The sequence below is a fragment of the Astatotilapia calliptera genome, chromosome 9, assembly GCF_900246225.1.
Source record: "Astatotilapia calliptera chromosome 9, fAstCal1.2, whole genome shotgun sequence".
In the NCBI taxonomy this organism is placed as follows: Eukaryota; Metazoa; Chordata; class Actinopteri; order Cichliformes; family Cichlidae; genus Astatotilapia; species Astatotilapia calliptera.
The window spans coordinates 29545096-29560029 of NC_039310.1; the positions used below are offsets into that span (position 1 = coordinate 29545096).

The following is a 14934-nucleotide window of genomic DNA, read 5'->3' on the forward strand; positions in this document are numbered from 1 at the left end:
AATTTCAAGTGAAAAATAAGCACTTCTGTTAAATTATTGCAGAGTCTCCACATTGTAATTTTACAAAATATCACTGAACTATTGGCACAGTCTCGAGCTTTCAGAATAATAAATAAACACTTCTGTTTGGAATAAAATAAATACAAATTAGATTTGCGAATAAAATAAACTTTTAAATTATTGCAGTGTCCATATTGTAAACAAACAAACAAACAAAAGAACGAAAGTATTTGGCATTGACGAACGAACTCCTCATCTGCGCGTGGATCATCAGTCCACTGTGCCGTTAAACCGAGGACTGACATCGCGCACACACTGCTTGTCTTTACCTCTTCAGAAAGTTTTGGCACCATTACCTCCCTGATGTATGGGCGGTTGGGAATTTCATATCGCAGCTCGAGGATGCTTAGAAGACGATGCAATCCTATGTTTTCCACGACCGGCATTGGCTGGTCATCCAGAGCGATAAAATGAGTCAGAGCCTCTGTTATTTTAACTGCCCGTGGATTTTCTCTTGACATTTTTCATCACTTTTCCAAAACCTGAGTTAAAGTTGGCTGTTCCGGTCCACACTGCTGACATTTTGTTTAGCCTAGCTACAGCAGCCTCCAGTTTCTCTCTTTTTTTTTAATCTGGAGTCACCAGTCTCACTCGCCTAACCCTGTGCCTGTTTAGCACGGGATGTCCCCCTAGTGGCCAATCTAAAAAACTACAACAGAAATGACAAGCCACCCTCTGATTAATGAAATAAGTTGGTATCGGTTCATGGTATCGGTTAACTTTTACGAGTATGAGTACACACACAATTTACAGTATCGGCCCCGATACCAGTATCGGTATCGGTGCATCCCTAACAGTCTTGTTTAGCCTCCCTGTACTCTAAGCAGGTACAGAGGATGGCTTTATCAGTCCTTAAAAATGGTTCCCATCCTCTAAGGGCTGAATTTCAGCTTCTTTCCTCAGGACGGAGGTTTCTGTTTCCGGGATGCAGGACAAAGCGTTATAAAAACAGCTTAGTGCTTATTTAATTCAGTGACAGCAACAGGGACAGTTTTTGTTTTTGATTCGAAATGTTTAAATTACTATACATGTGCTACAGTGAGGTTTATATTTTTATTAGGTATGTGTGTTTTTGAAGGGATGCCAAATGCTGTCATTTTTCTTGCCTGTGGGTATAAATAAAGTTACCTTGAACCATGAGAGTCAAACACAGCTTAAAGCTTACTGTGAAAACATTAGAATAATAGTAACTAACGATGTAATGGTATGAGCTTTGAATCCAGCAGGTCAGCAGGGAGAAACAGGAATCAGGATTTTTTTTCTGCCCAAATATAAATTAGAGGGATGATCGATTTATTTGTACCTGCTTTCATATTTATTGGTGTTTGAATATCGCCTGTCTGTGACATCATACAGACCCAAGAGTGAAAAAAGTGTCTCAAACTGAGTGTTGTTGTTGTTTTTTTAACTTATTCAGATCTCATAATTTAAAACTCCATGTTTATTATCAGTTTCCCGTACGGGGTGGAGGTGACAGCAGCTGGCGGCTCAGGCCTGCTCTGTGCTTTCTATTTTCTGCTCGGTGTGTCTGCAGCTGTTGTTTGTCACTCTGCCTCTCGGGTTCTGGCAGCAGGTCGGTGGGTGAAAGGGCTCTGGACCTCTCACTTCCACTCAGCCATGGAGCTTCAGCGTGCAGCACTGGCCACTCTGTTCCTGCTCACACTGCTGTCGTCGGGTAAGTTAGTGAAAACGTTAAGCTGATAACCTGACAAAATGTTTTCAAAGCAAATCTTTTATTTTAAAGGTTGAAAATATCTTTAATCATAAAGCAGGAAGTTTATTCTTACTGGAAAATGTAATCTACAGCTAAAGCAGTTGGTCTGTTATGTGACCGACTAAACTTTTGTGTCAGACTTATTTCAAGTCTTTTTTTTTAAATGGAAGTGTTTTTGGGGGGGTTTCTAAGGAAGGACTCATTGAGCAAATAGTTGGGTATTGAGACAGTACAGAGTTTTTTTTAAATCCAAATTAAAACCTCGTTAGTGAAAAATGATCATCTCAAATAGAAAAATGTAAACTCAGTGATGTGCAGCGTTCCCTTTGAATCAGATTGGTGAAAATCAAAGCGCTGCAGTGTGGTGAGCTGTAGGATGGGAAGCCGGTTATCCGTCGTGGTCGATGGATCTGCAGAGCAGCTGTGAAATCTGAGCAGCATGAAGCATTCATGCGCTTGGATCCCGTCGGTTTTCCTCTCTGAATGTCATGCTTGTTTACAGTGTATTTGTGTCACTAGGCCTGGCCGTTAGTCAAAAACCAAACTAAAAACAAACACAAAAAGATGTCACCTGGACTTTGTGGGATTGTGGATTTCTAAATTGAGCAGCACATTCTTTGAGTTTAGAGATGAGTTTATGTTTGACCTTGGAAACAGGAGCTGGAAGCCCATTAGGAAGCAACATTGAAGCTTTCAAGTGTCGCTCTGATTCAGCTTTGGACTAATACTGGGATCAGACTCCACACTGTAAACCAAACTGTCACTGGTGATACCGTTTGATTTATTTTGATCTTAAGACTCAGATTTTAATTTAAAGAGTAAACATGTCTAAATTCAAACACCGTCAACAGAAAGAAGCTGGTTGGGGGGGTCTGAGCTAGTGCAGGGAGCCGAGTTGAGCTGCACTGCTTCATACTCTCTACACGCCTCATCCACGTCATACCCCACCTGTCCCTCTGATGTCAGCACTGCTGCACCCACCCAGCATCCACCTCTAATGTTTGCAGTTGATCTTTAGACCTTCCCATTGTTCTGAGCACTGGTCAGTCCAAAGAGTTTACTTCACCTTACAATATAAAACACCTTGAAGTGACTGTGGTTGAGATTAAGCTCAGTGTAAGGAAAATTGAATTGAACTGAAATGAATTAGCAGTATAATATGAAAGGCGTGTGTGTTTTCATGCATGTCTTCCTTCCATATTCGGCAATAAATGACTTTAAGGCTGGAAGGTGACGAGAGGAGCTGGGATTAAAATCACTCTGAGCAGGGTCAGAAGTGTCAGCGTGAGCAGCGAGTCAAGGAAAAAAGTGGCCCATCTAATCATAAAGATCCTGAAAAGCATTGGACTGCAACCAGAAATTATTAACAACAGCAAAAAATCGGAAAGCTGTTTGAATAATAGATTATTACGTGATGAGAAAAAAAATGAAAACTGACATCTTTGTGCAAAATTTTAAAGATAACTTGAAAAAAGGTAGAAAAAAGTAAAGTTGCTTTTTTTCTTTTAACTCATGTTTAATTATAGAAATGGATTTACTGTTGAGTGTCTCATTCCTCCATCACAGTACTGGTTGCTTTCTAGATTTCCAACAGAGTTTTTTGCCCACTGCCTCCTCAGCAGGTTTGGTTTGCTCATCTTAAATACTGAAACGTGTCCTTTGTTGGCCTGCTGGACTTTTGTATAATCTCTCCCAGTTTTAGTAGAAGCAGCTTAGAGAATATGAACAGCAGTTGTAAAACGTGTGTGTTTTAATCTGTGTGTGTGTTAGAGTGCAATGGCAGGAACGAAGAGGAGCGTGTTATTGAATACGTGTTCAAAGAGATGGGATACAACAAGGAGCTGCGCCCCGTCGAGAAGCAGCAGGATGTTGTCGATGTTAACCTCGCCCTCACGCTCTCCAACCTCATCTCTCTGGTTCGCAGCTTCTGTGTGTTTATGTAGTTCATCCTGTCATTAAAACTTTAAATGTGTCCGTTAGGTTTAAATCGAACACATTCAAACAGAAACATCGATGTTTGTCTTTGTTCTCCTCTGTAGAAAGAAGTAGACGAGACGCTGCTGACGAACGTGTGGCTGGAAATTGTGGGTAACAATTCATTCTTTTACATCTTCATATTCAGTACTTGCAGCTCTTTATTTACTTCTGTGTGTGTGTGTGTGTGTGTGTGTGTGTGTGTGTGTTATGGCAGACGTGGACTGACTACCGGCTGACGTGGAATTCCACAGAGTTTGGTGGCATTGAGATACTCCGGCTGCCGCCCAGCATGGTGTGGCTGCCGGAGATCGTTCTGGAAAACAAGTGAGGTCACACAAAAAAACCTCATTTTTATGTCAATGGAAAATTAAAAATTTTAAATGTATTTGTCCGTCTCTATGAGATAAGTAAATGAAAACTATTTTGTCATGATAATCCCAGTCATTAAGGCCTGGCCCTGTTTTTGCCACCCTGAGTGAAAACCACTGCTGGTATTCTGTGGATTTATGAGACAAAAGCTGAACTTTTTGGGAGGTTTGAGTCCTGTTACATCTGGTGTTAGACCAAGCCAACAGCAAAAGAATGGTGGAGGGGCTACTTTGCTGCTTCAGGACGATTTGGTGTAATTGATGGAACCATTAATTCTGGTCTGTTTGGCCATTAATTTGCTGTCTTGAACCTTGGGAGCACTTGTATTATACAGCAGGACAATGATCCAAAACACAGCAGGAAGTCCATCTGAGAATGAGTGAGTCAAATGCTTTGGTGTGACCTTAAAGCTGCTGTTCATGCTCAAAAATCCTCCAATGTGACTGTATTAAAACAACTCTGCAAAGTAAAGTTGGCCAAACTTCCTCCACAGTGATGTGAAAGACTCACTGGCAGTTATCTCAAACACTTGACTGCAGTTCTTGCCGGTAAGGCTGGCACATGTTATTAGGTTTTTTCACGCAGGTTTGAATGTTTTTTCCCCTTAATAATTAAAATCATAATTTAAAAACTACATTTCTATTTACTCAGGTTGTCTTTAAAGATCTCAAACATTCAAGTGTTGCAAAAACCTTTTCACAGTACTGCAAAACCAAATCAGTTTTAAGGTTACACTTTGTGTTGATCTCCTTAAATTACAGCTGAAAGTCTGCACTGATGTAAAACCCACTGTGGTGAAGTAAAGAGCCCAAATAAAATAAATAAATCATTGGGCAAAAACAGATTTTCCTAACTGTATGTCCTTTCCTCCTTCCTCCATGCCTCAGTAATGATGCCCAGTTTGAAGTGGCCTACTACAGTAATGTACTGGTGTATGAAAATGGTTTCTGCTACTGGTTGCCACCGGCCATCTTCCGCTCCTCCTGCTCCATCAACGTCAGATACTTCCCCTTCGACTGGCAGAACTGCACGCTCAAGTTCACGTAAGAAAGAATTATTTAAAGCTCTCTGTTGACAGTTATGCATCCAAAATCAGAATTTACAGTCTGCTGTGAAGCAAATCTGTAAAGTTTTTATGGTGTTTTTCTCCTGAAAGATCTCAGATTAATTTAATCCGTGTTTGTCACGGTGCTTTGCAGCTCTCTGACCTACAACGCCAAAGAGATCCGGATGCTCCTGAAAGAAGAATACGCCGGAGAAGTCGCCAACTATACAGTAGAGTGGGTCGTTATTGACCCTGCTAGCTTTACAGGTAGATGCTCTTTTCTGCACTCCAGTGTTATGTTCACACTTTACTTTTCCCTGTCAGAAATGCCCATGCCATACTGTACTGTAACTCGATCCTGTCCAAATATATATTTCTGGCTCATCTGGAAAAGTGTCCGTGCAGCCGCCTGTCCACAAAGAACCACACCTCCTCCCACAGTGTTGGTCAGGATTTAACTTGCACATAAAGATCATGTAGCTGGTCTTCTTGTCTTGAGCTTTGCATCTTGTTGTAAACCGTCTGTATTTGTATTCATGAAGGCGTCTCTTGATTGCTAACAGTGATACTCTTACCTCTTTGAGTCTCTTCTTAAGGTTAGATCTTGTGAAGTTAGTTTTCTTAACCATGGAAAAAATTCTGTCATCATCCACTTTAATTGTCTTTTGTGGTCTTTCTGGGTTTTTGGTGATCCTGAGCTGGTCAGTGGATTCCGTCTTTTTATGAATGAACCAGACTGAAAGTGTTGCTCTTTCTTCGATGGGTTTATTCAGTTTTTTCAGCCCAACTCTGGCCTCTTTTATTTCATCACCAGTACATCAACACCTCATATGAAGAGTTCCAGTGAAACTCCAACACTTTTATTGCATCTTTATAAAAAATGTATAATTACTGTAGTGTGCACAGGCAAAAAAAAAAAAAAAAGTTTGGACTTCACTGCATTTAGATACATTTTTCACAAACATGGACATGAAAAACACATTTTAGTGCTTCTAATGTCAAAGAACAGACATCTTTTCACTTTAGGCTGAAACGATGCAGTCAGGTTTGGCAGTCAAACGTGGAGGAAGCGCCGTTATGTAAACTTTCTTCTGTCTGGGTCTCATCTCATGTTTTCCACTAATGTTGGCAGAAAACGGCGAGTGGGAGATCGTCCACCGGCCGGCCAAGAGAAACATCTACAAGCACATCCCCATGGACAGCAACAAGCACCAGGACATCACCTTCTACCTGATCATCAAACGCAAACCTCTGTTCTACATTGTCAACATCATCATTCCCTGTGTGCTCATCTCCTTCCTGGCCTGCCTCGTCTACTACCTGCCCGCTGACAGTCAGTGCACGTTTAAAGAGCAATTTCAACCAATTCTCTGTAACCTGTGGTGTTACCGAGCTGTGCAAATATTCCTCGACATGCACAGAGACACACTCAGTTTTGTTTTTTTTATAAGACAGAGAAATGTGCCAACTCTGAAAGCTTAAAATCTTCTGCAGGCTGTCAACAGGAAACTGCAGCAAGGCAGATTAAATGTATTTGTAAACTAATTATAATTAAATCATTTATATTTTTAAACATTAATCTGGGAAAAAGTCAGAAATCACCGTAACTGGGAATCTCCTGTCGATTCCTCTGGTCTTAGTGTAAACAGAGCTCACCTGCAAACACTTTGCAAACACTTTGCTCTTAAACTGCCCAGAAATACTTTGTTGGAGGTTTAAAATGATCCCAGTCTGAACTGGTTTCCTTCACTTGTTGAAACAGTTTGTGCGTTTTGTGTGCAGGTGGCGAGAAGATGACCTTGTCCATCTCTGTGCTGCTCGCTCAGTCTGTCTTCCTGCTGCTGATCTCTCAAAGGCTGCCGGAAACTTCCATGTCTGTGCCGCTCATTGTTAAGTAAGAAACGCAAAACATACTCCCAACAACAGCTGGAAACATCAGCTTTAGATTCAGATTGAAGCTTTTCCAAGTGCTTCATTATAATATGCTGGTTTTCTTCAGTAAACATGAATGATTTCTGTTTGCACACAGCAACACGATTATTTCAGAGAACAGTCAGAGTTACCAGGGTCAGTGTTATTAGCCTTCTGACGCCCTTTTTATTGAGCCAGAGCGCAAACCACTGCTGTGCAGAGATGTACTTAAACTTTGCAATGCAGTTTAAAAACTTCAACAAGGCTTTAACATGTCACCTGAGAAAGCGTCACGCCAAAACCAGATACATTTGTTTCGATTTGAGAAAAAGAATCGTTGATGCTCACAACGCAGGAGATGAATATTCAAAGTTAGTATCACAGCGTGTATCATGAACTGGAGTGAGAAGTGTCGTCAAGAAATTCAGAGACACGCAGGACAGAACGAGCCTGGCAGAGGCAGGAAGCAAACGAAAAACGACTGAGATATGTGACGTCCAACAGTTGGGAATTGTAGCCTCAAAGGAGAGAGTCATGAGAGGAATGGACTGCAGGACAGAAGCCTTCAAACCAGACTGAAGTAATAATGAGATCTTGGAGAAAGAGTCTGCATACTGGAAGCGCATCATTTGTTCAGTAAAGTGTAGCACAGCTGAATTACAGAATTACAGTTTTCCTGTTTGGGGTGAAGACTTTCCAAATATGGACTGCTGTTTTTTAAAGTTCCCAGTCTGTAAACACTCGCTGACAAATAACAAGAAATGAAAAGTGAGAAAATAATGTGTATATTTAATTTAAAAAAGAAAGAAATAATAGATCAAAGTTAAAGTTAAACTGTCTCCCAGGTATTTGATGTTCATCATGGTGCTGGTTACTGTGGTCGTTTTAAACTGTGTGGTCGTCCTCAACCTGCACTTCAGGACGCCGAGCACGCACGTCATGACTGAGTGGACCAAGAGGGTAAAACACACACACACACACACACACACACACACACACACACACACACACACACACACACACACACACACACACACACACACCATGTGATGTACATCCTGTCCAGGTGAAATGAATTTATAAAATATACCATTCAATGCACAAACATATTACACATTTTAAGCAGCAGCCAAAGAATATTTCTGTGCATTTATTTTAAATATCTGTTGCACGTTTTAAAAACGTATTAAAAACTGATTTATTTATTTAGAACTTATTTCTAATAATAATAATACATTTTATTTAAGGGCGCCTTTCAGAAACCCAAGGTCACCTTACAAAAAACTGAATTAATAAAAGGAACAATAGTCATAAAATACATAAAATAAGTTAAAATTACAAAACAGAGCTTGACAACAGATAAAATCAGCATTAAAGCGAATAAGCCAGTTTAAACAGATGTGTTTTGAGCTGTGACTTAAATACGGAGAGGGAGTCAACAGGAGGAAGGAGGAGGAAGAGAGCTCCAGAGCCGAGGAGCAGAGCGACTGAAAGCTCCGTTCCCCAGAGTACTAAGGTGTGAGGATGGAGCAGTAAGATGAATAGCAGATGATGATCTGAGAAGGCGGGAAACAGTGGTGATATGGAGCAGGTCACATAAATATGAAGGAGCATATTTATGGATACACCTGTATGTAAGAAGTAAGATTTTAACATTTATTCTGGCCTCTATGGGCAACCAGTGAAGCTGCTGAAGAACTGGGGTAATATGAGCTCTCAACGGAGTGCGAGTTATGACCCGAGCTGCAGAATTTTTTATTTGCTTTGCATCTTTCTCTCACAATATTTTCCCAGCTTATTTTAATGCTTTGCTGCTTATTGATGTGTATTCACTGATTCACACTGACAGCGCTGAGGCAGCACAGCTGAAAATAAAATAATAAAGTACAATTAATTCAAAAGCAAAAATAGGAGAATCAATATCAAGGTACATAACTACAGAATTAAATACTACAAATATCTATTTATGGCGTATTTGAGCATTAATTCAATGACTACATTTTTAAGAATATTTATGGCATTAAAATTCATTTGTTTATATTTGATTTACTTTTGTTTGTCCAATATATGCCAACTTAAAGTGTCAGCTTTCAGACACACTGCAGTGTAGTACTGTAATAGTGCCACACAGCAATAGTAATGTATAAAATATAAAACTTTCTGAGTTTTATGTAAATAAACACGTTTCTCTCCACGTCCAGTTTTTCCTCGAACGGTTGCCTCGGCTCTTGCTCATGTCCCACCCTGCGGAGGCAGAGCCAGCGTGGGATGGAGCGTTGCCGCGACGATCGAGTTCAGTGGGTTACATCGCCAAAGCGGACGAGTACTACACCGTCAAGTCTCGCAGCGAGCTGATGTTTGAGAAACAATCGGAGAGACACGGCTTCACCACTCGAGTCACCCATGCAGCATGTACGCACCGTCGCCTGAGTGTGTTTATAAGATGCTGCGTTATTGTGACAGGAAATCAGAATCAGATGTAGTGATGTGGCCTTCGTCGCCAGGCTTCAGCACATCAGTATTACACGTAGTTTTGTGTTGGAGTCTGATGCTGCTGGGGCCAGCTGTTTGGTCGTATACGTGATCAGTGGACTCTGCAGTAAAACCTGCAGAGAGGATGTTTAAATTGAGGTGTGTGTGTGTGTGTGTGTGTGTGTGTGTGTGTGTGTGTGTGTGTGTGTAGTGGTGAAACCCCAGGATGACGGAGGTGTGACGGATCAGCTGTACTCTGAAATGAAGCCAGCTGTGGACGGAGCGAACTACATCATCAAACACATGCGCAACAAGAACGAATACAACGAGGTGAGAGCGAACAACCAGAACGTGACGATGCTCTGCTTGATTCAAGATGCTTTGAATTGTGTAAAAAATGTTAGCACGTTTTCATCAACATTTTGCATTTTTTTTCAGTATTTCCCACACGCACATGTTTCAAATCAACAAACAAATTCTAATATTTGTCAAAGTTAATCCAAGAAAATACAAAACACAGTTTTCAAATGATGGTTTCATTGATAAAGAGAAAAAGCTGCCCAAACCGACCTGGCCCTGTGTGAAAGTCATCGCCCCTTAAGCCTCAGAACTGGTTGTGCCAACCTGGGGGGGGGGGAAGTTCATGCATTGATAATAAATAAAAACAAATGTTACACATCACTGGGGAGGAATTTTGGCCCCACTCCTTTTCACAGAATTGTGTGAATTCTGCCACATTGGAGGGTTTTTCAGCATAAACAGCATCTCCATTGGACTTTAGTCTGGACTCCAAAGCCAGTCCAAAACTTTCATCTGTTCTTTTGGGCTCATCATCCAGCTGTATAACCCAAGTGATCTTGAGCTTCAGTGTATGAACTGATGGTCGGACATTCTCCTTCAGGATTTTCTGGTACAGATCAGAATTCACGGTTCATTTACAGCAAGTCGTCCAGGGCCTGAAGCAGCAACGCAGCCCCAACCCATCACACTACCTCCATGTTTGATTGAAAAGTTGTATTCGTTTTAAACCTGATGTAACTGGACTTAAACCCGTTACATCTGGTCAGTCTGGGGATCATCCAGATGTTTTGTTGGTCAGCAGTGGTTTTCGTCTTGGATCTCGCCCATGGATGACATTTTTGCCCAGTCACTTTCTTATTGTTGAATCGTGAACTCTGACCTTAAGTGATGCCTGCAGTTCTTTAGATGTTCTTTTGTGACATCCTAGATGAGTCGTTGATGTGCTCTTGGAGTAATTTCGGTAGTCTGGCCACTGCTGGGAAGATTCACGTCTCTTCCAAATCTTCCACTGTGGTTCACTGGAGTCCCCAAACCAGCAGTTTTTAACACTGCTGTGTTGACTTCATTATTCTTGGATCTGGGGCCAGACTGTAACAACATCTGATGAGAGGACTAGAAGCTCATTAGTTCCTTTGGTTATGGCTTTATTGTTTTTATTGAATAAAAAATGAGGTGAAACATAAAACTCTGCCCTTGCTGGTGTCGTCACAGGAGAAAGATAACTGGAGCGGCATCGCTCGCACCGTCGACCGTCTCTGCCTCTTCCTGATCACTCCTGTGATGATCTTTGGCACCATCATCATCTTCCTGATGGGAGCCTGCAACAGTCCTCCACGTCTGCCCTTTGAAGGAGACCCGCATGACTACATGGAGAACCATGCACGTCTGCTGTAGCACATGAACAAAAGCACCCAACACAGCAGAGAGCGCTGTTACTGTGTTCATATCCTGAGGTTTGTTACTCTGTATGACAAAATATTGTAGCTGTGTGTTTTCTTGTGTTGAATGAATAAGTCTGTATTTGATTTAATCCAGGGTTTGTGGTTTGAATAAAGATTTATAATCAGAAATCTTTGACATGATTTGTTTCTGTTCACAATGATTGAACCAGCAGAGAATATTCACTTTCACTCTTTAACCTTTTTTTCTTTGCATGAACTAAAGACTGTTTTTTTAAACTCTCCAAGGTTCGGTGTGTAAAATGTCACCACTAGATGTTATTAGATTGCATAGTGCAGTCAGTTAAATTCTATGTTTGCAACTCTCCCAATTCGAATGCATGTCCAGCTGCAGCAGGACAAACAAGTCTATGATGTGACTCCTCTGTCAGTCAGCTGTTTACCTCGGCTGGTGTCCACGTCGATTCACTCTGGAGAAAGCTGTCCAGTGACACAGATATCAAGGTGAGCTGGTGAGGATATCCTGCATGTTTCTGTTGTTAAGTGCTGCTGTTAGTCAGCATTAGTACAACAGTCTGTAAAGTGGATGTAACTTTGTTGGATTCTGAGACTTGGATAATAAACTCGTATGATGTGAGAATGTACTTTACCTTTAAAAAAACTGTTTAAGTGTGATTTTTAGGACACTTCAGTCCTACATTACCTGTCATAATGGCGGAAAGGCTTTTACAGACAAAAACATGGCTGTGCCATGGGCTCCCCCGTGTCACCTATTGTAGCCAACCTTTACATGGAGGAAGTGGAAAGGAAGGCTCTTGGCTCTTTCAAAGGAAGAGTACCCAGCCACTGGTACAGATATGTGGACGACACCTGGGTCAAAATCAAGACACAAGAAGTGGAATCCTTCACTGCGCACATTAACTCTGTGGATAAAAACATCAAGTTCACCAGGGAAGACACAAAGGACGACTGTCTGCCTTTCCTGGACTGCGCTGTGCACATTGAAGAGAACGGCAAACTCAACATCGAAGTTTACCGGAAGCCCACACACACGGACCAGTACCTCCTCTTTGACTCCCATCACCCTCTGGAACACAAACTTGGAGTAATCAGGACCCTACACCACCGGGCAGAACATGTTCCCTCTAAGCCTGAAGGAAAAAAGAAGGAACACACATGTAAAGGAAGCACTCAAAACGTGCGGCTATCCTAAATGGGCGTTCTTAAAGTCAGCAAAGAGGCACAGAAAAGAAGACCAGACAGCAGCGAGGGAGGATAAGAAGGACAGACGCAACAACATTGTCATCCCCTATGTAGCCGGTGTATCAGAGAAACTCAGGAGAGTTTTCTCCAAGCATGACATCCCGGTGTATTTCAGACCCAGCAACACACTCAGACAGAAACTGGTTCACCCGAAAGATAAAACGCCAAAACACAGACTTAACAATGTGGTGTATGCTGTACAGTGCAGCGAGGAATGCCCAGACCTCTACATTGGAGAGACCAAACAGCCACTTCACAAGCGCATGGCACAACACAGAAGAGCCACCTCCACAGGACAAGACTCAGCAGTCCATCTGCATCTTAAGGACAAAGGACACTCTTTCGAGGATGCCAATGTTCACATTTTGGACAGAGAGGACAGATGGTTTGAAAGAGGAGTGAAAGAAGCCATCTATGTCCACTGTGAGCGACCATCTTTGAACAGAGGCGGGGGTTTACGACACCAACTCTCCGCCATCTATAATCCAGTTTTGAGATCCTTCCCAGACGCCTTAACGCCCACTCACATCCTGGGCCATCTGATCTCAGGAATTCGCATGATAAGGTGGGGCCAGGTTTCACAATGAACTCACACGAAACTCTGGCTGATTGGGACCCACACCCAGTTTCCCACCTTGGCTCAGGCGATTAGAGGATCATCAGGGGGTCCTTTTGTCCCTCTGTGGGGGGTCACTCCCACTAGGTTTATATCTGGGACTCTCCACCATTTGACCTTAGAACTGAAGAAGCTTCTCGGATGAGAGGTGAAACGTCTTCAAGCAACTTAAAGAAGTCCAGATCTTATCCGTGCTGACTCAATGAGCCCATTTGAGAAACTCACACCTCTCCCATCATTCCAATCCCAGTGGGCAGCCTTGTGGGGGTTTGAACAGCCAGTTCTGCTTTCTTAATTCTTCGATAAGTCAGGGCCAAGCCAGCTCCGATCAACCAGAACAATGTTACCATGGTTCCTAATAGGTAGATATCTTCAGCACTCAGGCTCACCCAAGCCCAGACTTCTCGTTGAGAAAGGGGTGTCAATTGCAGGGAAGATAAGGGAGAGGAGAGGAGAAAAAGTGCGACCGCCTTCGCTGAGAGCCAAACGAGATAATTATCATGTTTATTTCTTCCATGTGAAGTGTAGTTTGGATCTTCTTTTGCTGCTGGTTTGGTCAATATTGTTTGGTGAGAGATAAAACCTGCAGCTTCAGAACTTGAGCAAAAAGGGCGTAAACACAAAGCGCGGACCTGGCGAAACATTAGAATCAGCGAGCTGTCGGCTTTCAGCCCCGACCGCATCCCCGTACGAGCCGTCGGGTGAGAAAGGCGACATCTCACTGCTTCTGACCCGTCGGAGGCTCCGTGCTTTGTGTTTATGTCTTTGTGCAGAATCCGTGTTCCTGCTCTCATTTACTGCTTTAGCTGTTTGGTGGTTGTTGAAATTTTGTGAGGTTTAACCTGAGATTCTGGCATTTCGGGCAAAATACATTTATATAAAAAAATGATTCAGGATTTTAATGAATCGATATGACGTTATCCAAGAATCGATTTTAATCGATAATCAAAACCCACCCCTAGTAACTGTGTAATCATGCTTATGTACATCTGGATAATGACACAAACTAGTGTGTGGCGCTTCACTTTTTAAAAAACTAAAAGACAGAAATCAGATTATAGGATATGTGGTGTTGTTTATTTATATTGTGGTACTAATCATTCGTGATATTTAGTACTGTGTGCATACTTTATTAGAAGAGATGAGATAAAAAAAATCTCTTCCTTGCTGGTTCCATCGAACAATAAATGCTCAAGTAACTATGTAACACGTACGTAATCTGTTCAACAACACTGATGGGGAAATCAGCTGTGTTTTGCTGCCCATTTTATTTCGAATAAATTTATTGAACTTGAGGGGGTAGGGACAAATAAGTAAATACTTCTGCCTACTCCTTTTCAAACAAATAATGGAATGATATTTTGTAATGATCGTGAAGGCACATGTTTGAAATGTTTGAAATAAAAATGAACTGAACTGAACTGAATCTGGCGCGAAAACTCGCCGAGATTACCCGACACAGGTATCGAAGCTTCGACACACAGGACACATCACTAATTATCAGGCTTTATTCCAGTTTTTAAAAGAGAGTAAACATTTGGGGAGGGTTTGAGGGTCGACACTCCATACCAGTTGGTGGCGGTAACGCACCATTTTATTGTTTGCAAACCGCCAATAGAATTTAAGAAGAAGAAGCAGAAGAAGAAGAAGAAGAAGTAGGGGAGAAGACGAAGGGTTGTGCGTACTGTGCTCTTTGCTGTGTTTTTCCGCCGTTTAAAAAAAAAAAGGGCACTTTTTGAAGAACCCGCATCAAAGTATTGTGGAGAAGCGTCGTGTTAAATCTAATTGATGAACGGCTTTTTGTGAG

The 14934-nt window shown here is 41.9% G+C and overlaps 2 protein-coding genes across 2 annotated transcripts in view; both read left to right on the forward strand.

Moving 5' to 3' along the window:
• Positions 1 to 1644: 1644 nt before the first annotated feature.
• On the forward strand, positions 1645 to 11419 carry chrnd (cholinergic receptor, nicotinic, delta (muscle)). The gene is made up of 12 exons (XM_026180331.1): positions 1645 to 1735; positions 3545 to 3690; positions 3814 to 3858; positions 3966 to 4075; positions 5008 to 5163; positions 5320 to 5432; positions 6298 to 6498; positions 6948 to 7059; positions 7922 to 8036; positions 9278 to 9488; positions 9760 to 9878; positions 11061 to 11419. The coding sequence occupies exons 1-12, from the start codon at positions 1678 to 1680 to the stop codon at positions 11241 to 11243; spliced, it is 1569 nt and encodes a 522-aa protein (XP_026036116.1). The 5' UTR covers positions 1645 to 1677; the 3' UTR covers positions 11244 to 11419.
• A 3253-nt stretch (positions 11420 to 14672) lies between these two features.
• The window catches only part of LOC113029487 (gastrula zinc finger protein XlCGF8.2DB-like), a 62808-nt gene continuing 62546 nt past the window's right edge, over positions 14673 to 14934 (forward strand). Inside the window, exon 1 of the mRNA XM_026180375.1 lies at positions 14673 to 14934. The gene's annotated coding sequence lies outside the window, so the exon portion shown is untranslated.

Excerpts from the sequence above, each read along its gene's own strand:
- chrnd (XM_026180331.1), top strand. The coding sequence starts at position 1,678 with ATGGAGCTTCAGCGTGCAGCACTGGCCACTCTGTTCCTGCTCACACTG. Across the intron at positions 3,859-3,965 it reads CGAACGTGTGGCTGGAAATT|ACGTGGACTGACTACCGGCT; the intron begins GTGGGTAACAAT and ends GTGTTATGGCAG. Across the intron at positions 5,164-5,319 it reads AACTGCACGCTCAAGTTCAC|CTCTCTGACCTACAACGCCA; the intron begins GTAAGAAAGAAT and ends GGTGCTTTGCAG.